The sequence below is a fragment of the Apteryx mantelli genome, chromosome 26, assembly GCF_036417845.1.
Source record: "Apteryx mantelli isolate bAptMan1 chromosome 26, bAptMan1.hap1, whole genome shotgun sequence".
Taxonomy (NCBI): Eukaryota; Metazoa; Chordata; class Aves; order Apterygiformes; family Apterygidae; genus Apteryx; species Apteryx mantelli.
The window spans coordinates 8506612-8529073 of record NC_090003.1 but is presented as its reverse complement, the minus strand read 5'-3'; the positions used below and the strand labels follow the sequence as shown (position 1 = coordinate 8529073).

General features: G+C 53.7%; 1 protein-coding gene across 4 annotated transcripts in view; it reads left to right on the top strand.

Moving 5' to 3' along the window:
- The window catches only part of EPHB2 (EPH receptor B2), a 127599-nt gene that overhangs the window by 38274 nt on the left and 66863 nt on the right, over positions 1-22462 (top strand). For all 4 annotated transcript variants that reach the window (XM_067311104.1, XM_067311102.1, XM_067311103.1 and 1 more), the window contains exon 3: positions 4772-5456. In XM_067311104.1, coding sequence (XP_067167205.1) covers positions 4772-5456 — 685 coding nt within the window. The remainder of the gene's footprint in view (positions 1-4771; positions 5457-22462) is intronic.

Sequence of the window (22462 nt, the reverse complement as noted above, 5' to 3'; positions counted from 1 at the left end):
TCAGTAATTTTCTAGGAGATGTCTGCGCAAAAAATACCCCAGTGTTGGAGCACTGTAATTCTCACCTGACAGTGTCAGGGCAACGTGATTCTCTTTAAAACTGGTCCACAGTCACTTAAAAATCAAAGAGAGGGAGGAATGAAATGCGAAGACCACCGTTGTTTGTCCCCAGCGTCTCACTTGTCATCCCATTGCCCGTCACCTGTTGCAGAAAAGGGGCAGAGCGTTGGCCTTCGAGGTTGCAGAAACTGCAGCTGCTTGATTAGGTTTTGGGGCATCTACGTGGTTCAGAGCGTTTCAGAGCACGGCAGCAGGGAGCAGCTCGGAGCTGGGCATCCCTTCCAGACATGGTCCCTCTCTGCCGCTGGCTCAGGGCATCGGCCAGCACTGATTTTCTGGGTGGCAGGAGTGGAGTTTGGGTGGTGCCTCCGCAATGGCCCAACCCAAGCTGCGTAAGCGTAGTTCAGCGTCGCGCTCGCCCTCCAGCTCACGTGGCCTAAGTGAGCCTGGCCAAAGCCCAGCTTGGAGATGTTTCTCTTCTTCATGCATGGAGCGGATGGCTCAGCCCACCACCCTGCCTTCAGCCTCTCCTTTCCTCTTCTGTGTCCTTGCATCCTGCCAGTGCAGGCAGCCCACATCGCCCTGGATTTCTTTTTTTTTTCTTGCATTCCTGGGGACCAGGTCTGCAACGGAGCCGGAGGACTGGCCGGTCCGGCGTGGCGGCAGGGTTGACTCCTGCCCGTCCCCTGCTTTGCCTTGCACACCCAACCCACGTAAACCTCCCCACGGCCGGGCTTCCCGCGCCGCTATGCCGCCCCGGACCTGCCACCCAGCCTCGGCGGGGACCGAACGAAGACGTCACTTTGCGTTTCACACCGCGGGGCTGACGGGAGAGCCCCGTCCCCGGCAGCGCCTGGCCCCTCGCCAGCGCGCTCTCCGGACGCAGCCTCGCGAGCTGGGTTGGCAGAAGAAAAGAAACCGCGGAGAAAAGCCTCCGTCAAGGAGATTAAACCTTGCCGGAGAGGTTTCCCCCTCCGCGCCCCGGCCAACCCCGCGCCGGGCCAGCCGACCTGCCGGTGCCCGGGCGCCAAAGCTCCCGGCACCGATCCTCCATCATCATGATAAAGGCTCGCGCTCTCCTATTAGCATGGGAGCTCGCAAAGGCCCGGCCGCTCCGCCGGCACCGGGGACCGGCCTGCCAAAGGGAAATGATGGGCGCACAATAGGCGAGAGCAGAGGTCAAGTCTTTTTCTCTCCTCGCCCAGCCTTTCTTGTTTGCGGGTTTTCCATATGTAAAGCGAGCCTTGCTCCCGGCTCCCCCAGCCCCGCGGTAATGAGGCCTGGGCCTGCTGGAAGCCGTCTCTCCGTATTATTGTGCTGCCTGCTTCTTTTGAGTCCCCGGCATGTTAATTAGAGAGCGAGGAGAAAGGGAGAGGCTTCTAATTAAGCGCCGAGGAAGCGCAGGGGCTGAGGCACGGGGGTGACTTTCTCTCCCAGCTGAGAAAAGGGAGCTTTGGAGTGGGGCATTGAAGGGATTAGCTCAGCCAGCGGTGCCAGCAGCTCCGAACCAGCCCGCTGCCGGCAGCTCCCCCTGGACACTGCTGCAGGAGGCCACCGGCTGCTCGCCCTCCGGGACCGGGCATCCCGAGCGAGTGGCCTGGCCCCGGGGCACGTGTGGGATCCATGCGGGGAAGAGCTCGGCTGGAAAGCTCGGCACAGGAGCAGTATCGCCAGCGAGAGCATCTCTTGCGCAGCACCTTCCCAGCCCTGCGGCCGGCAGAAGATGCTCCTGCATCCGGGATGGAGGACATCACGTACACCGTGCTCGTACCCGGCGTTGTGCTGGAGGCTCTCCTTCCACCACGTGCTCCTCCTGCCTGGCCGGGGCTGAGCACGTCAGACTTGTGTCTTGAGTCCTTCCCACCAGGGCCATGCTGGAGTGGATGGGGGACAGGGTGGGTAGTGGGCATCTCTGGATCTTGGTGGCTAACATGCTGTTTCAGTTTGGGAGGCTGCTGGTGTCAGGAGCGGTACAGGCAAGAAAAAGCCACGTTGGAGACAGGGCAAGGGAGACCAGTTGTTTGCCCATGTTTTGTCCTTGGTTATTCCATCCCCTCCCAACCAGTGTCCCAAAAGCTGGGGAGATCCTCCTGCAATTTTCCACCGCCACGCCAGATTTCTTTCTGCAAACACCCCGCCACCACCACCACCATCCGCTGCGTTTTCAAGGAATATTCTCCTCCTCCCCCGGCGACGGTGGCAGATTTGCGGCCGCTGCCAATCAGAAATGGTTGGAGCTGTTTGGGGATCTTCCCTGCCAGCCTTCTGCTCGGTTGTTAGCCTTGATGCACAAAGAACAATCTGTCTCTCATCTCGCGAGCCTCCTTCTGCAGGACCAAATGCCCTCGTGAGGCCGTTTGCAGGCCGAAGGGCTGGGGATGCAGCGAAGGCTCTGCTTGCGCGAGGTTTTCACTAAAAGACCTCGGTCCTGGGCTTGACGCTGGCTCCGAGCACTGGAAGCGTTGGCTCTTGCTCCGGTCCGCTGTCCCATCCCGGGTATTGCAGTCCCACTTCCAGGGCAGGGTTCTGCTCTGCCCATCAGATTTCATGTCCATGGGAAACAGCTTGGCTTCCACTTGAGCAGGTTTGTGAACGAGTTCATAAAAAAGCCATTCCAGCTGGCTGGGATTGTGTCACATGTTAACCGGCCCCAAATCCCTTCCGTTCACCCCGTGCAAAGCGGAACGTGTCTCTCGTCGGCGTCGCAAGGGGGTCAGTCCTCTGGCCTGCTCCTCACGGGCAGCAGGTTCTTGGGCACCTCGGTGAAGCCTCGCTGCTGGCAGCTGCTGGTGGGGAGCCCGGTTTCCTGCCTTGCCCAGGGGCTGTTGCGCGTGGAGAGGGGTCAGCGCGGGGAGATGCTCCGCTTTCCTGCAAAGGCTGAGGTGGATGAAAGGCTCTCTTCCCAGCAAGTGCCCTTTCCCATCTGTGCTCACCACAAATGAAGGACGCTGGTGGCCGGGTTACAGGCTCCAGCCCTGCCCTTGCCTGGTGCGTAACCTGCTAGTCCTGCTGTACTATGATTTCTTTGCCATATGGCCTGGCAGTTCCTTTTAAGGGAGATTTCCTTAAGCTTTCGCAGATTCCTCCTCCTCGCTCCTCTCCTCACCCCCAAACTCCAGGAGCTGGGGATGGAGGAAGGGGCAAAGGGCCGGGCGGCAGGGGAATTCTGCGTGTTTGCTCTCCTTGCGCCCCGGGATCATTAGGGCCCTTGATTTGCCTCGCCAAGGCAAGGCTTTGCCAAGCCTGGGACACAGAGCGCGAATCCTTCTCCCTCGCCCTTCCCTGGAAGACCTCTCTGCAGTGCAAGCATAATGATAAGATGAAGGCAGCAACAAACACTGAAACGTTTGGGAAATAAGGCTGAAGAAAGGGCAGGGAGCTGGGCAGGACCAGTCTGGAGAGGGGAGAGTTATGGGAAAAACAAGGTTGTTGGCCTGGGAAATATTCCAGCTCCGAGCTATCTAGTCAGACGGGATTTACCGTGGTGCCACAGCTCATAGGACATCCCCCAGGTCCACCTGAAGATGGTTGTCACTCCTGCCACGGACTTGCCCATACCTCGGGCCATGTCCTGTATCACACCTGCAGGAAGGAGCCCAAAATAAGTTGGCCCACGTAGGAGCAGGGACGAGGGCTACCAGATGGATCTAGCCCAGCATAGCCTTTTGGGGTATTCAGTGGGAATAACCAGACTCCCATAAACCTGCCCTCCTGGCTTGGAGGGAAAGGCCACCGTTGGCTAGTCACGCGGGTCTTAGTGCCGTTTTGCCAGCAGCACTGCCTTTAAAACCTCTGAAATATGGGTGCACGGTGGTCAGGGTCACAACTGGTATGAAATAGCTCCAGGGCGAAGGTGCGGGATGGGGCTCCGAAGAGCTCCCGGCTCCCCTTTTCAGCGCCCCTCTCCTGCTGGCTCTCGTGCTGCAAGGAGCTGCCCTGCTGCTGTCCTGTCGCCGTCTGGAGAGGGGTTTTGCTGGCACACCGGTAGTCTGCACCTTGCACTAATATTCGAGCTCCAGCCTGGAAGGAGGTTTTACAGTCGCGTTATGAACTCCTGAGAAAGCAGGTTCTGTCTGCCACATTTGTAACCGTAGTGGCACCGGTGGGAATACATCTGCTAAAGGCATCGTGTTACTTTACTACGAGGCTCTGCAGTTAAGAGGCCTCTGCAGTACAGTGTAGCCTACTGGTGAGAGCCCCTGCTAAAGACATTACTGCCTGCAGATGAAACGCATGGTCCTGCCATGCCCTGCCCCACCGGTGCCACGCGCAGAGGGGACTCTGCTGTGGCACTGGTTTTGCCATCCTTTTGGGCAGCAAGTATGGTGCTAGGCAGAAAACTGCTGACAGCGAGACATTTCTGAGGTCTGCCTAGGACCTGGGTCGGGCTGGCCTTACTGGGCTGAGCCTGTCTGGCATGCAATTTGGGTCAAACCTTGCAGGATCGGGATGGAGCCACGTAGGTATGGGGCATTTGGAGGGGTGTGCAGTGTTGGAGCTGTGCCTGGGCAAGGTGTTCGGTGCCGGTGGGGCTGAATCCATGCTATGTGCTAGTGTGGACGTGGTGTGGCACAGTTTGTACTAGTGCAACTTGCTCACTTGGCACACAGCAGGGTTGGGAAGCAGCAGAGCGGATGGGGACCTAGCTCGCGCTTAATCCTGTGAATGTCGGTTCAATGCCGCCCAGTGACTTTTTGTGTCCCGTCTGCAGTGGGAAGAAGTGAGTGGATATGACGAGAACATGAACACAATTCGCACCTACCAGGTGTGCAACGTCTTTGAATCCAGCCAAAACAACTGGCTCCGGACCAAGTACATCCGGAGGCGGGGTGCCCACCGCATCCACGTAGAGATGAAATTTTCTGTTCGGGACTGCAGCAGTATCCCTAATGTTCCAGGCTCATGTAAGGAGACTTTTAATCTCTACTACTATGAGTCAGACTTTGACTCGGCCACCAAGACTTTTCCCAACTGGATGGAAAACCCTTGGATGAAGGTAGACACAATTGCTGCTGACGAGAGCTTCTCGCAGGTGGACCTAGGTGGCCGGGTGATGAAGATTAACACCGAGGTGCGCAGCTTTGGACCTGTCTCCAAGAATGGTTTCTACCTGGCCTTCCAGGACTATGGAGGCTGCATGTCCTTGATTGCGGTCCGCGTCTTCTACCGCAAGTGTCCCCGCGTGATCCAGAACGGGGCTGTTTTCCAAGAGACCCTCTCAGGAGCGGAGAGCACCTCGCTGGTGGCAGCCCGGGGGACGTGCATCACCAACGCGGAGGAGGTGGACGTGCCCATCAAGCTGTACTGCAACGGGGACGGCGAGTGGCTGGTGCCCATCGGCCGCTGCATGTGCAGGGCGGGTTACGAATCGGTGGAGAATGGGACCGTCTGCAGAGGTAACTATTTATCTTCCTTTTCGCTTTGCGGGCTTGTCTCGTTGCTGCGGCAGACTGTCTTGCGTTAGCGCTCGGAGGGTCTTGTGGCGGAGGTGCTGAGGAGCTCTTTGTCACGTGTAGGGGGCCCTGACCTGCCCGGTGGCTGTGCCCTGCCCCTGGGGTGACAGGATAGCCTGCTGGCCCCCGTATCCTCTGGCTGCTCCGTGGGCAGCTTCCTGTGCCATCGCTGCCTCAGCGATTCCCAGCACCTGCCCGCGAGGCAGTAGAGCCTTCAACCAGCTCTCGGGGACCGGGGTTTGGAGGAAGAGGCTGTGGCCCTGCTTCCTGACGTGAGAGGCAAGTTGGACCAGGGCCTGGGTTCTGTGGGCTCTGCTCCATGTGGATAATTAGGATTTGTAGCTTTAACCTGCATAATCAACCTAGGAGTGACCTCCTGAGGCAGGGATGGAACAAGAGGGAGAGCAGTCCTGGACAAAGTGCTGGGAGCACATGGGATGAACGGATGGGCAGAGCCGTACGCAGCTCCGGTGTGCGTGCGGATACTCGCTTCCTCTGTGACCTTCCTCTGCACCTCTTTCCTGCCTCGGGAGGTTGTGGCCGGGCCTGTCCATTCATTGCAGAGACTCTTTTTTACCTTTGGGTCCTCTGAACCGCCGTGCCTGAGTCCAGGGGTGCAAGGCCCTTCGGTGGTACCTTTCATGCTGGGATGGCAAAGGGAACAGGAGAAAATGCTTTTTCTGGAAAAGGGATGGAGATCCCTGTTTAGTTGCACAGAAACAGGGCTGGGGACCTGCAGTAGGAACTGGTTTTGCTTTTGTTTGTGCCCTGCAGCTTAGCACCGGGGCTGAATTTCTTAGGGAGTTTAGCAAGCGGGATTCCTGGCACCCAGAGATCTTGTAGTGCAAGAGAACAAGTTGGCTGCAGCATTATCTAGTGAGACCCAACTGGTCCAGGAGCCAGGAAGACAAGCATCCTGGTGGGATTGGGCATTGTCATGGGATGTTCAGGGTCAAGTTTGCCTCTCCAGACTGGATACCTCTGAACCAGGCCTCTGAGCTACTTCTGTGGTCACATGTCTCCTCTCCTAAGGTAAATGTTTAAAGTAGCATCTCTGGAAGTGCCTGTTTCTTCAGCGTGGCTCAGCTGAGTGCCGTGGTGCCAATGCAGTCCTACAGAAACAGCCTAGTTTATCCCCGATCTCCGTGGTTTGCTCTGTGCGGATAGGGGTTGGTGCAATATTGCCCAGGCTGAGCCGGGGTTCACCTCCTGGCTAAAGCAGTGCCAGTTTCTCAGATTTTGCCGAAGGCTCAGGCTAGAGTGACTTCCCCCATTACCATTTCCTCACCTCCTGGAAAAGGGAAGGGGTCCAAAACTGGGTCCGGGACATTCACCATGCACTTCCAAGGCAGAGAGCCTTGCTTTTGTTGGAAAATGGGTCACACGCTCCAGGGATGGGTGAGGAGAAGGGCAGCAAAATGATGTGTTTGGCAATGTGCTTGGTGCTCCAAGCTTGCCTGCGCCCCCTTCCCAGAAATCACTGCTCCCAAACCAATCTCTTTCTCTTCCCCAGTCTCGCAGGCAGCACAAGGGAAGGAAACACAACGCGAGTTTGGGGAGAGATAGAAAGGAGCTGATGGGCTTATGGGAAAGTTAGGGAAATGGAAGAGCTGCAGAACAGGACCAAAGGCTGCATGCGCTCTGGGCACCAGTGACTGTACCGTGCAAGAGCAAACCATGGCATTTGGTGAACAAACTCTTTCTTCCTCGTCCTGGTTGAGCATGAAAATCGCATTGCAGTTTTGATAGCATCGGCACAATCTGAGCAGAGCGGGAGTTTCTCTGAGATCAATTATAGATACAGCGGCGAGCACTGTAAAAGGAAGGCTCAGCCTCGGATGGTGTGCGAGGAAGGAGCCGCATCTCCTCTCTCCTTGCTGCAGAAAGGGGTGGCTCGGTGGCACCAAGCAAGCATCAGGAGGGTGCTGATAGTGGAGAGATGGACGCACTGAAGGTGGGAGAATCTGTGGACATGTTTGGTTGGGGCTGCAGGTCGGATAGTCACGATGCTCTGGCATCTCACAGCCTGCAGAGGAGCCTTCGTGGTCAGAATGACCCAGCCTCCATCTCTGAGCAGGCAGAGCTGGTCCTGGGCTTCCCCCTGGAAGGCCAGGCCGGAGCACAGTGCTGCAGTGATTTGGGAGGCTGAGGGCTTGGGACATTCACCTCCCAGCCCCTACAGCTGTTTTAGGCTCAGCAGGATGCCCTGGTGTCAAGGGATGGACTGGAGGCACCTGCAGTGACTGTAAAACCTGAATATGCTGTCCTTTCTCCTAGAGCACTCATCCTCTCCCAAGTCCCCAGCTGGAGTGTTTTGTGGGATAGGGTCTTGGACAGGGATGGGAGTTACTGGAGACAACTAAAAGTGGAGTCTGAGGAGGACACAGGGAAATTTGAAAATTTGAAAGTGGGTAAACAGTTACTTGTTGAGGCCAAAGGCCCAAAAGTGAAGCCCTTGATGGAGACCTCCGTTGTGCTACACACCTGCCCCTGGGAGGGGGCACCACATGTCCTGCTGGTGGCTGGCCTGCTCACACATCAGGCTACCATTCCTGATGTGCTGGGACATCATTTAATATGTTTCCTTTGACCCTGCTGGGCCGCTGAATGTCTTTTGCCACTGAGCTAGGGATGTTCAAGCATCCTGCAGCTGTAGCTGCTCACAGGAATAGCAAACAGCCTCGGAATGCATCAGGAATAGAGCTCTAGGTGATGGGAACAACTGTTTTTCTGAAGGTGGAGGGCATGGGGTTAGTTCCCTGCCAGATGGGAAAGCCTGGGATGGAGAGGGAGACAAGCAGGGTATCTCTGCTCTAGCATCCTTCATCTCAGTTAGAGGACCTGGGGGTAAAAGTGCTGCTGTAACACAATATGAAAAGGGAACCTGGATAACCTCGGCGTCAAAGGGAAGCTGGACACTTTATGGTGCCCAAGTGAAGCAGCCCAGGTTTGCCCAGCCCTACGCAACACTTTGATGCAGCTATGGTTTCTCACGGGGTGCTGCTCATTCAAACGGGCTCCTTGATCCCACGGGACAGTCCCTGTGCCCTGTGGGACCTGGCATGCTCCAGGGCACCCAGGACCTCCTTCAGAGCCCCGGTTTCTGCAGCCTGCCTTACTGGGGCCATCAGGGAAAGCAAAGCGAGCGGGAGAGGGGGATCGAGATGGAGCGAACGAGCAGGAGCGAGGCTGGATCTTCTCTTTGTTTGCGCAGCAGCAGGATTTTGGGAGGTCCGGTACCTCAGCAGCTGTTTCTCCAGCCGGCGCTTGTGTGTGCGCGGCTCTGCGCTCCCTGCTGTCATTAATCACGCAGTGGCCTGCAGTCCACCGTCTCCTTGGGGCAGCTGGCTCCGGGGTTGCACCGCAGCCAAGTGGAGCTGTTCCTGCACGGGGCTCTGTGACCGGAGTTGTACGGGGCTCCGGGGACCATGCCAGACCAAGAAGCTTCCTCCGGTTTCCTCCACCGGTCCCAGATGGATAACCTGGGTAGAGTGGAGAACGGGAAGGGAGCCACCCGCAGAGACGGTGGGAGAGTCTTAGCATCTCCATCCTTTCTCAGCATCCCAGAGGGTCCCAGGGAAGGGGCTGTTCGCCCCAGCTCAGTAAGGCAATGGAAGGGCTCTCCTCCCCGACTCAACTCGAGAAGGACCTGCGGGCTGCAATCCTTCATCCTTGCGCCGCTCCCGTCATGTCTTTGCCCCGTGCTGGTCCCAGCAGAGGCAGCGCATGAGCCGTCTGCTGCAGAGAACTTGCTCATACATGTGGCTGGCAGGTTTTCTCGTGTTTCGAAGGGTGGGAGGAAATCTGGGCCCCTTTCCAAAAGCAAAACAAAAGCAAATCCGGGCTGGCTTTCGGTGTGAAACGCTCTCACAAGTCTCGGTGGCCTGCATGGGACGTGGCAAGGAGCGTGGGGGACGCTGCTCACCTGTGCTGCCCCGCTAACAAATCTCGGTGGAAAAGGGCATCCCAAGCGACGGATGACCCGGCGATGCAGATGCAAGGAATCGGGAAGAGTTGCTCATTTTCTCTGCTGGGCTTTTCGTCTGGCTCATACGGCGCGAGCCTGCTCAAGGCAGCGTGCGCAAGGGATATTTATGGAGGAAGTTCATGCATCTAACAGCTTAAGCTCTTCTAAGCTTGTAGCCCCAGCACAAAAGGATTTGGGAGCAGTTAACAATTCCGCGTGGTTAAGAGATTTCCATTTCGCTAGGCCTCGCTCGCCAATCCCGCAGGGCCCTGCAGGGGCTGGCTGGCCGCACCGCTTCGCTTCCCTCCTCCGCCGAGACGCGCTCGCTTCCCTGCTTCTTTCCGTTACGCTGGCGTGGGGCTCGGAGCACGCTCCTCCCCGCGCCGCCTCCCTTCCCGTCGCCGTACGCCCAGCCCCTGCTCTCCCAGCTTCCCGGCTTCACCTTCTGCTGCTCTCTGCCTTCGTCTTTTTTTTTTTTTTTTTTCCCCAATCTCCCCGTTCTTTGTCTGGGCTGCCTCCTCCCTTTCCCCCCCCCCCTCGCCCGTCCCTCCCATGCAGCATATTAAGCGCATTTCTCTCTCTGCCGCTCGTGTTCATTGGCTCTGCTCTGCGACGGAGGAGGCAGCGCTATTGTGCTCCCCGCTCTCCCTATTTAGACCGGACTGTAATCGAACGCCGCCTGGGATAGTCTCTGCCTGCTTGGAGACAGCAGTCGCTGGCTGCTGGTACTACGTGTTGAGCTGTGCCCCCGCTTCCACCTTCCCTCCGGCTTCTGGGGGCTTCTGGCCACACGTGTAGCAGTCGCGGCGCTTGCGTTCACAGCAGACGTCCTTCTCTTCGTGGGGTTTGCGCAGCGCCGAGCGCAGGGAGTCCTGGTCGTGCTGTGATAACGAGGGACGGTGGGACAGTCCCTTCCCGCCGCTACTTCGTTCCTTCGGGGTGCAGGCATTTCTGGGGAGGAACTGGAGCAATGGTGGGGTGGGGAGATTGGTGGCGTGCTGGAAAGAGGGGGAGGCCGGTCACCAAGGTGGTCTGTAGAGGATCCAGCTGGCCACCCGTCTTCTTCTCCAGCTCAAGGTGAATCCAGGCCACTGCTGTCGGGGGCCTGGGGGCTCAACAGTGAGTCACACCGTAAGGGGGAGGCAGAAAGGGAGCCTTCTTCACCTTGCTCCTGCTCTTTCCTTCTCCTGGGGAGAGAGCCAAGATGGAGAGCATGGAGGTGCTGAGCCAACTCCAGCTCCAGCACCCATCTAGCCCAATACTCACCTTATCCAGCTCAACAAACAACCCTGCCCAGCTCCAAAACTGATCCATCTCCAAAACTGACCCAGCCCGGCTTCACCACTAACCCAACAAAATACTTACCGAGCCCAACTCCTCCAGCCCAGCTCAGCTCCAACACCGACCAGCCCAAGTCCAACTCTAAAGGGAGAAGCATGGCCCGTGGGATCATTGCCATAGCAGACTAATACATGGGGAATCACTATTTGGGGTTGTACAAGACCAGCTTGTTAGGTTTGGGTGGGGATGTGACCTGCAGGTGGGCTCCCTGCTGGGCTTCCCTACTTGTGTTTGCATGATACTTAAGGTCCAAAGTAGTTGTGACTGTGTTGTGCAGTTGCCCGGACTCGCAACTAGCCCCTGTGGTGTGTACGAATGCGTATCCAGGACTCAGAGCTGTTCCTCCACGTCGGAGTTGTGTGAAAAAATTAGGAATCTGTTCTAGCTGTGTTTTGTTTGTGTTTGCGTTTGCGTTTGGGAGGCAGGACACAGGCTGGCTGCATGCAGGGGAATGCATGGAGGGGCTGCGTGTCTTTGATGCGCTGGGGAAGGATATGTTCTAGCTGTCTTGTAATCGTATTCCATATGTACGTGATGTTTTGAAGATAAGGGGCTATTTATGGCTCCATGCCTGTTTTGGTTCTTGGGCCTCCGCTGATAATGCTGGACCCAACCAATAAATTATAAGGCCCTAGGGGTAATTAAATTCTTATAGAAAACATTCCTGGTTGAACTAGAGCAGATACAGCCAATTGTGATGTAAATGTTTCCAGAGATGGAGAATTATCTGTTAAATTCTTCCAATGGTTTCTCATCCTCTGTGAAAAGCATAAGCCTTCTCACTACCTGACCGTGCCGGACATTTAGACCTTGGCAAACTTTGTCCAGTAAGTCCTTCAGCATCACATTTCTGCTTTCCGTGGGGCTATTTAAGAGTAATCTATGAGCCTTTGGCTCTCTCTTTGGTCAGGCCAACCTTATTAGCTCTTCCGCCCCCTTGCCAGTCCTTTGGGCTTTCTAGTGGTGGAGCCACCATCCCTCAGATTCAAACGTGATTCTCATAGCCATCAGTTTAGTGCCAGAGTGGATGTCACTTCCCTCCTTGAGATGTCCTTGTTTATACGTCCCACATTTGCTTTAGCCGTTTTGGCCATGGCTTTACACGGGGTTCTTTTGCTCAGCTGGTTGTCCACCGTGACCCACAGCCTTTCTGGCGTGACTGCATGCAGGCCACCCATGTGGCCTCTATTCTTTCCCCTGGAGGCATGATTTGACATGTATTTGTACCGAAGTGCGTATTGCCTGCTTGTGCCAGGCTTACCACGGCATCCAGATTGCTGGGTATGAGCAACCCATGTTCTTCAGCATTAACCACGCTACAACTTCCGTGTCATCAGCTAACTTTATTAGGAATACTTTGGGCTTTCTCCGCATCATTGATAAAAATGTTTAATAGCCCAGAGCCATGAACCAAATCTGTTGGCTCTAGTAGAAACAGACCTGCTCGCTGCAAATTCTCTGCTTAAATCGCAGAGCAAAGCAGTATCGGCTAGCCAAGTTTTAATGCGTTGAATATGTCCCACAGTGTGTGTGGACCCTCTAATTTCTGAATAAAATATCATGTGTTACTAAGGGAAATGCTCTACAGAAGTCTGGGTGCATTGCATTAACACTGTTACCTCTCCCAACCAAACTTGTAATTGCATCAAAACACATACGAGGCTAATTTGCCTTAATCTGTTTTCCATAAATGTACATAGATTTTCACGTCTGCTACCACCTTCCTTTAATTCTTTACTGACCCAGTCCCATAGCTGGCACATCTTTATTTGCCTGGTACAAATGCTGGAATGGCAGTCCTAAAATAGCCATGACTGCCTCGTTTAACAAATAGCTTTTTCCTACATCTCTGGAACATCCCACTACTTCACAGCATGTGGAAAGTGAACGTTAACTGTCCACTGGTTCATCCAACTCTCTAAAAACTCTTAGGTAGACGCTATCCTGACATACTGATTTAACAGTGTTTAACTTTAGTAGCTGCTATTCAACATCTTGAGTTACTGCTGGAATGGAAAGTATTTCACCATCATCCTATACGATGATTACATCACCTGGCTTCTTCCCAAGTACAAAACAGGAATTTGTCTGCCTTTTCTACAGGGCTGTTGACAATTTGAATGCTCCCAGCCGGCGATGGCTCGGTGTCGTTGTGGATACTGCTCTTTGGGCTTCTCCCTCTCCTCCCTCTCCGTCTGGGAAGCGAGAATACAGCGTCTTTCTTTCCATCGCTTTGATTCTTCTCCCTCCTGCTTCTTGCTGACCCCTCCATGTTGTGAATCCAATTAGGGCTGTGGTGGGGATTGCAGCTGCTCAGTATTAACTGCTCCAAGCCTGTCTGGTGCCTCGTGGAGTCGGAGGAGATGTCTACCTGTTCCCTTTGCGTTTCTGGATGGCATTTGGCTTCTGCAGATCAGAATAGGACCAGGGAAGCCTGGGAGAGCAAAGTGGAGTCAGACAGGTGGGGTTTTGAGCCATTTTCTTCCTGGAGATCCAAAACCCCAAGGGATGGTGACCTAGCAAAGAGGGGCACAGATGGTCCAGGAATGGGGCAAGACTTGTGCTACCAAGGAAGGGAGGTGGACAACTCATCTCACAATAGGAAATCCCGGTTCTGAGGGACTAGACTTTCACAGCTGCAAGCAGGCAAAGGAGATTAGAGGGAACTGCTTTGTTTTCAAGACATAGCACGGGCTGAGACGTTCCACAAAGGTCTTTTCTCTTTGGAGAAAGGGATCAAAATAGATTTTCCAGAACACGTGTCTCCGGGGTGTGATTCTTGAACAGCAGGAGTGCTTTAGAGTACTCCTAGCCTTGTTGAGAAGGCATAGGAGATACCTGAGCAGGATACAGAAGATAGATAACCCTGAGAGCACCCCGCTGGAAGCAGGGAGGGGAAAAGCATATTCTGATTTGTTAGTACAGGCAGGTCACGAGGCATGTCCTCTGTGTAAAGGGAGTGTCGGAAAAAGAGATGGGTATCCGAGGTCCAGCAGAACTCCTTAGGAGCGTCAGTGCCTTGATGGAAATGATCACCAGTATGGCCATCGCCAGGGTTTCTCGAAGAGATGCAGTGGAGTTTTGCCTTGCACCCACCTACTTATCACAGCTGGTGCTTCCCACAGTCCCTTTGCACGAGCCGGTTCTTCTCCCAGCACAAGCTCTTCCTCCGGCAGAGCTGCAGGGAAGGTCTCTTCTCCCCTTCCCAATTTGGGGCAGTTTGCTTCCCCTGCTCCTTGCTACCCAGGCGCGGTGTTATGCCGGGAGCAGCGGGCCGATGCGAGGAGGTAGGTGAGAACAGACCCAGGCAGAGCCAAGTGTCATCGCTTCTCCATCAGAATAAAAATAACGTCCCGTCTGACCCCACCACCTGCACCGGGTGTCCCCCGGGGGCTGCAAGCTTGGGCGCAGAGACCGGAGCCCTGCCGTAACATGAGTGTTTTAACAGAGCTCGCGTTCTGTGCAGATAAGAAAATCTCTCTCCGTCTTATTTTTACACAGGAAACGTTTTGGATCAGAAATCACATTCCTCTCCTTGCTACACCCATGCGAACGGGGAATAGCTCGCTTGACTTCTCTGGAAGCACCCCACGCTTGCGCTGGTGGGAGAGCAGGGTTTCTCTGTTTTTCCTCACTTAGCTTCTTAGGCCTCCCCTTTTTTTTCTTATTTTTTTCTTCCTTTCTTTCTTTTTTTTTTTTTTTGTGTAATGAATAGCTGGCATCCAGGCCCAGGCTTCCAGGATTTTAACTCGTTATGACTATAAAATGAAGCGAACATGTTTTTTACCAGCAGCCCTTAGCTTTTCGTTGGAATCAAGGCATTCAAAGATCTGGGAGGGAATGAGGGTTTTCCCCTGAATTCGGCATGGGGCTGTATTTTTATGGGGAAAATGTTCTTCATCGTACATAACTGAAGGAAAACTGGACAAAATGCTGCTCTTGAGGATGGTGTTTTTCATTCGAAACTTTTCTGTGAGTCAGGCCAAACCAAGAGATGGTTTTGAACGTTTAATTTTGGGAAATACCCTCAGATGTTCTCTGCGGAGAGAGCTGCCGGTTTGAAGTTAGTCTGCTGTCGGGTGACCACCCTGTAAGAGTTCAGTATTTTATTTTATTTTGGCAATACACGGTAAAAATCATACAGAAAATTTAATCTAGAAGCCATGATTAGCTTAATTAGCTCCAGGGAAACTCTATATTGTTCCCCATACGCCTCAGAAACATAGTATATCGCTGGAAAGTATGAATAAAAATCCCCGTAAAGGTTAGGAAATGGAATCAAAATGTTTCATAGCTAACACGATGGCTGTGTTTATGCACACCAAACTTCAAACAATACGAAATTAGGTCAAGCCAAGCAAAATACGCGACATTTTCACGTGCCGTGATTTTCAAAGGAGTCTGTGAGTTCTGTGACGCCCGTCGGCAGTTCTCATTCCTCGCGTGAGCGGGAATTATAATTTAAGCACCGTTATGAAGGAGCTGCATAAACATCGCGGTAGAAGCCGGCAGAAATGCTATGAAAGCAGCACAGTTAGCCTAAGGCATCCCTTCTTCTCCATTTCTGTATTTTTTTTTTATAGGCGTTTGGGGAACCAGTTTCTGAGAAAAGAACCAAAAAAGAGCTGAAAAGGTTGAAGGGTATTAAAAAGAAAATTAAGAAAGAAGGGGCACAGCCCAGCAGGCTTTGGGACCTGGCCACCAGGTATTTTAAGGTAGGGCTCCGGAGCGCATCTGCCATACTTGGAATGGCTTATGACTCCGTTGGAGATACTTTCACAACCCGAAGAGGCTCTGGACCACCACGGTAGGCGTTCTCCATCCTAGGAAGTTCCACCAGAAGCATTTCCCCGAGCGTACGGCAGCCCCAGCGTCTCCGTCGCTCAAGCGCCTTTGTTCCGAGCCCGTCTTTGTTCATGCGGTGACCGGTAGCGTCAGCAAAGACACGCGGCGCCGCGAGTCGGCACCCTGCGGGGCTTTGACGTTGCTCTCAAGGGATCCGTATTTAGGGCGTCGCGGGAGAACTGTCCTGCATTAAGCAGCGGAAATCGTGGGTCAAAGGCTCCGTAATCTGCTTTTCCTTATGCCGTTTTTCAGGTTTCCTGCCATCCTGCTATCAGCTGTGCTGGTCGTATGGGGGCCATGAGAGCTCTTGCATCTGCCTAGAAATGGGGAGACTGTTTCTTAGCATCTGAGAAACTAATAACTTGCAGAACAGCTGGTCTTGTAGGCAGGAAAAAGAAAAACAGCGTACAGTGTGGGTAGTAAGTCACCAGGTCTCGGAAAGCATCCTGTTAAGGCGAGACAGAGAAAATCATACTGAGAACAGAAGCTTCCAGCTCAGTGCATCGCTCTTCCCGCATCCAGTGGGCTTTTTTCGCGGAAAGGCACCCAAAAGAGGGACCTGTGTGAACAGATTGTGCTCTGTAGATAGCCGACTCCTGTGAAACCTTTCCAGGTCTCTGAAGCAAGGCCTGGAAGAAGACTCCTCCTTGCTTCAGCGGGTTAAACTAGCATGCGCCAAGGGTGCTCCTGGAGTCCTTGGAGTTAAACTGGGAATATTAGTTTTGCTCCTTCTGTCAGAAAGTGGGAAGACTTTTCCAAGAACCTGCTCTCACGGTGTCAGCCTGCCAGAGGGACTGGGAAACTTGCAGCGTTTGCAGAACAGCAGACAGCTCTAAAGTTGCCTTTGCGTTAAGTGAATGCAACCAGAACGGCATCGCATTGTGTTAAAATACAGCCAAAATGGCAAGTCATCGATAATGCCATGGTACATCGCTAGCGGAGACCTGGTCTGCATCTGAGGCTTCTCTGCTGGACTGCAAACGATGACGGATGATTTTGCCGTGCTGAACTCACGATAAACTGGGCGCTGCCGGCCGCAAATGGCAAGGGCTTTATTTCCCGCTCGCAAACGTACGAGGCCGCATTCAAGCACATCTCATTTTTTGTGGTGGTGGCCGAAATAAATTTTCAAATAAATATAGTGCTTTGCCTAGGTCCCAGGGGCGCAGGACTGGAGAGGAATGCAGGGTGTGGTGCAGCGCATCCCATGCTCGGAGACGGATTGCTGATGATAGGTTAAATTGTGCCAGAGAGTGGCTGGCTTGACCTGTCTGTAGGAGGGGGCATTGAGGAGTGCTCACCCCTCCAAGGTAGCCTGTAGATGCAACAGTGCGATTTTGCACTCACAGCCAAGGACCAGCAAGGGTTGATGGGCCCAGAAAGCACGTGCTGGAGCCACAAATGCAGGGACTCGGGGTCGGTGGTCCCCACAAGTTTGGTGGGAGACGGCTACAAAAAAGCTCCTATGAGTAAAGAGGCAAATTCAAAATAGCCTTTTGCAGGAATATCTGCTTCTTCGATAGCTGGGCGTTGGTGTTTTTTCAAGGACAAGCTCACGCGTGAGAAGTCTTGCTGCAGCTTGAGACTATTGTCACACTCAGAGCTCAGGGAGACCCTGTGTTCAAGAAGACAATTTTTAACTCTGAAACCAAAGTTAGCAATTTCCTTCCAAAGCGTTATCACCTGCAGCTGTCATAGAGGACAGGAATAGAGTGAATGATAAATGGTAGTATAGACACGTGATTCTGAGCTGTGCAAAAAAAGCTTTATTCATCCTAAACTATCAAAATGCCCAAACCCTCAGGATTATTAAGAATGAAAGTGCAGTCTGAAGTGGAGCTGATAAAGTAGATTAATGTGGATGTTTTGCTCCAAATGGCTATTCTCCCAGTCTGGATGGCTTTTGAAGAGGTTGCAGTAACTTTTGAAGAAGTTGTAGGAAGAGATAATATTTGTCAAATAGCAAACAACACACTCCATTAAATGCATGATATCTACCTTTTTACGGCATCAGCTCTCCAGGAGGCAGTCTGCAGAGACATGGGAACTGTCTGTGTAGCGTCGCGAGGATGTTTGGTTTCAGACATCTGCCAGTAATTTCCACCATGCTGTTCCACCTTTCTCCCTGTTCTTCATAAGAACTGTTGCTGAGCGCATTATCTCTATCTTCATGAGATATGTAGGATATAAGGATTCAGGCTGGTGCCCAGTGGGACAGCCCAAAGTACCTAAGTGGGTTAAATACCAAGGGACAGGATGGATGCAAGACGTCATTGGGCGTTAAGCTCTTAACCAGAGATTTTGGTGGTCTTGGTAGGTGCAGATCTCTGTCTTTAGGCAGTGTCTGCGGAAACCAACCTCTTTGAGCACCGTCACGGAGTGACCGTACCTCTGTCCCTTTCCCTCCCCTCCCATTTTCCTTTATCCCTCCAATCTCGTGTATCAGCGGGCAATTCTCCGGACATGCAGATTGTTGTAACCGTGCTAAAGAGTATTTGGGCAGATAACCTCCTGATTTGTCCTAGCGCTTATAGCCAGGGTCTTACAGGTGACACCTACAGCACAGTATTGGGTTTGCATGTAATAGCACACTCTCCTCGCCCAGAGGATTCACATGAAGATAGGAAGCTTAGAAAGGTTTACCGTAGTGAAAATGCTACTTCTGCAGGTCATTCCCTGCAACACAAGTTTTGGTGTCTTCTGAGACACCAAAGCTTGGCCACGCTCTCTCCAGCCAGCTCAGCTTGCTAATGTGTCTGTGTTGCTTTCAGTACATCTGAGCAGCTTAAAATGCCCTGGGAGGACCTTGCAGCTTTAGACGTCACGGGAAAACCTGCAGTTTGGGCTCCCAAGGAAGGGTTTGATCTGTGTAGAACTGGTGGCACTGTACAACGGCTCTGGCTGTTATCCTTCACATCCCGGCACTGTTGCAATGTGCTGTTTTCCCTCCCTTCTGGTTTGCAGAGAAGATACTTTGCCTCTTTGGGAAATTGAAAATTACCAATTTCAAGGCATCATGTAACTCATATGGAAAAAGGCAGTCATGCAACAGAATCCACAGGTATGGGAGGTTCCAGTTCATCTTCAAGGACCAGACCAGACCTCTTTAAAGGTTGAGGTAGAATAGAATGGTTTCTACTCCATGCGTTTTGAAGGATTTAGTGGTGCTGGATTTAGAAATCCTAATTGGGCAGAGAAAATGGAATTCTGACCCTCTCAGCATATTACCTGTGGCCCTAGTTAACAAAAGAGAAATAGCAAAAATGGGGGAAAGAGCGTTAGGAGAAACGTTCAGTGAATGACACGCGCCCAGATAAGCTTCTCATTCACCGTTCCCTGTTGTGCGCCCCAATTATGGATTAAAGAACGCTAGATATCGCTGCATTGCCTTTCGGGAGCTACCGTTTGCAGTACGCTGGTGCACTGTGCGGTGCCTTGTGCCTCGCCACCCTTCCCCTCATTTGAGGAAGACGGATTCAGCTCTGCGCGTCGGATGCCCTCGCCGTAATTTCCAGTCACCTTCGCAAGTACAGTGGTTGTGCAATTACCTTCACCTACATCAGCTCGAGCATTGATCGAAGCAATAATATCAGTGTTTTACTCTCAGTTTACACCCTGGGGGTGGACCTGTGGCGCGGACTGAAGAATAAGAGACGCAGTAGCTGTAGTAAGAAGAAAGTCTCCAGACTTTCCCAGGCAGATCACGGTTCCAGCTGTGGCTGTGCAAATTTTAGCCTGAGGACCTGCAAAAGGTCTGCAGAGCTGGAAGTGGCAGGGTGCACCGGTTTGCCCCCGGTTATCGCTTTTTCTGGTTGTTTGGATTTCTAAAGGGAATTAGGAGGCTGGAAGAGGAACTTTATCATGCCCAATACTTAATCGCATTGCCCCCATGAATATGGTTAATTTGCAAATAGAATGACAAATCTAAGCGTACGTATCTTCAGGGTACCCTATAATTAGAACTGGTCTTTTTTTTGCTTCCGGAGAGGTTTTTCTCTGCCTGATTCAGATGGAACCAATCCCGGTTTGTTTTTGTTTCTCTTGAATTAGCGCACGGCTGTTCTTTCCAGGATTTCCCAGGCACAGATATGTGCGCAGGGACCTGCCGAACATGCGCAGTGTTTTGGCCGGGGCACGTCAGGCCCCAGCACACGTGCGTTTCACCCGCGGCCCCTGCGTGCTCCGTAATTCTTATGATTTTGGGGTTCGCGTGGCTCTCTGCAGATGGGTTCTAGATCATATGCATGATCAATCGTGCTTGTCCCGGGCGTGCTGGGCCTGCCGTGCATGTGCTCTGCGGGGAACCTTTGTAGAGGCAACGGCATGAACTTGTCCATGCGCAAGGGCTGATTTTTCCAGACCTGCTGCTTGTAAGGCAGCTCTTGCTCCAAGAGAGTGGCTGGGTGCGTGGGAAGAGGGGGCACGGCTGGGAAAGCAATAAAAAATGTAACGTGCGAAGCTGAGATCAGGGCTCAGACTGAAAGCAAGCGTTGTTTTGCTGTACAGAAGAGATGTTAGTGCAACATATATCTTTGGCGGCAGAAGTCATGATGTCCAAACAAGCGTCTAACGTTGGGACTGCCTCGACCGCTGTCCTGAGAAGGGGCTGGGTTAGAGAAAAACCCCAATGCCGAAGCGGACGAGACCCCCTTCATTAATGAGCCGGGGATGTTAGTAGGACCCGTGGGACCCGCAGCAGCGCCAGCCTGACCATGTTGCATACGTTTGGGGACGGGGGGGACCCGAGATGTGGTTTCTATGGAAACGAGAGCCGTGATTTCCTGCACGCTGCCGTGCGGGAAAGCCAAAAGCGAAGGAGAGCGGGAGGGAGGAAGCAGCATCTCATGGGCAATACACCCTCCCGGGGAATTGCACCGTAGGCACCAAAGCAGAGCCCCTGAGCAGGAAAGGGAAGCGGGAAGGCGGAAATTTCGATACCCTGAGCTGAGCAGAAGAGCAAAACGCCTCCGTACCGCTGTTGTGTCCCGAGTCGGGTCCGTCCGGCTCAGATGTGCTGGAAAAGGCACCACTTGCGGGCGTCCCAGGGATTTTAGCCTGCTGCAAGCCGGCTGCTGGGATGCTCCTCCGGGTGCAGGCGCGTACCTGGCTTTCGGGCCTCGCGAGGACGTGGCGTCGCACCCGTTGCGTGCCGTGCCTGCGTCCTTGCAGCCTTCGGACCCGGGGGGCCTGCCGGAGGAAGGTCTGCTCGCGGCTGCAGCCGCGATGAGCGCCGGAGCCGCTAGCAGACTGGAAGTGTCTTTTGTCAAAGCTCGAGATGCCTCCAACCTCCTTTAATTAAAGACAATTACTGCTTTCAGCCCCTCTTCACAGCTCAGCTGGGTTGTTTGCAAACACACAGCTGCGGGAGTCTTTGTGCCCCTCGCCGAGTCCCGCTTCCCTGGAGACGCACCGAGGTTTCTTTATTATCGGCATTACGGCTAGCGGAGCAGCTGAGGAGAAGGAGGGGCGCTCCGGGCTCCCGGGCGGCGTTTGGAGGTGCACGCGGAAAAGCTTGCACGGACTCTACCGGGCGGCTTGGAGCAACCCTCGCTGGCCGTGCACGGCCTCTCCTGCAAAACCTCGGCTGGGGAAAGGGGCTCTCGGTGGCGTGAAAAGAGATGGAGAAGAAGGAAGTGGTGGTGGAAGCATTTGGGCTGCAGATAAGGCGGCTCTTGCCCCCCCCCCCCCCCCCCCCCCGGTTGCAGAGACAGGACTGAGCTCCCACTATATCCTTTTAAATAACGCTGTTAAGTTAGCCGTGACTTTGCGTGCCGGTGCAAAGAGGCTGCTTCGCCTCGCTGCGGGAACTGCACCAGGCAGGCCAAATGTGTGCTTTCTCGACCGAACCGCCTTCAGAAAAAAAAAAAAAATCCGAGACCTCCTCTAACCAATAACCCCTGTTTCTGTGCTCGAATAACTTGGAGGCAGCCAAATGGAACTTAACCAAACTTTCCAAAACAGTCAGGGCTGGCGCGAGAACAAGCAGCATCCATTGCAACCCTCTGGGATCCTGTTTCCAAAAATACGAGCCGGAGCACAGTGGCTGCTCGTGAAAGCGTCTCGCAGCCCTGATGCTCGTGCGGGTGGAGCGGTGCTCTGCAGTGAAGCGTCCAACCCCAGATGCCGCGGCCGAGGCCGTGGCTTCTCCGTTTTCAGGTGCTAATGGTTTCCTCCGGGAGGAATCGAAGCAGGAGCTCCTAGCAGGCAGGCCACCACACATCTTTGAAGCATTTGGTAGTTAAATCTGTTGCAGGGGCCTGAGTGGTGAATGCTCGGCGTTAGGGCTCGGGGGAGCCGAGATCCTTTCTGAGCTGCTAACAGCCTGACACTGCTCTGTCTTCTCAAATTCATTCTGCAGCTCGGATTCCCTGGTGAGCACTAATCACTGGGCTGAGTATGAAGGGAAACATACCCCACAAATGGGAAGCCCAGAAGCGATTTCCTCTTAAGCAGCCTGTCTGTGGACATCTTTGATCTGCTCTGAGGCGGTTTCTTATTCCGCCGAAGGGTCTCGAAGGCCGGCAGGAGAAATGGCGCCGCGGCTTTAAAGCAGCCTCCTAGGACAGACCTAAATGCACGCGCAGGTACCGTGCTGCGGATTTGCCACGGGCAGCGGATGCGCAGCGCCGAACACCCGTTGCAGGCGCAAGGAGCTTGCTTTGGAGCCGGACTGAAGTTGCTCGCGCTCCCGTGGCTGCGGCGTTCACTTCTGTGGAGTGCTGGGGCTCCGGGGAGATGATGCATGGTCCTTAGTGATGCACCGCGCTGCAGATCTTCCAACTACTTGGGAGGTCAT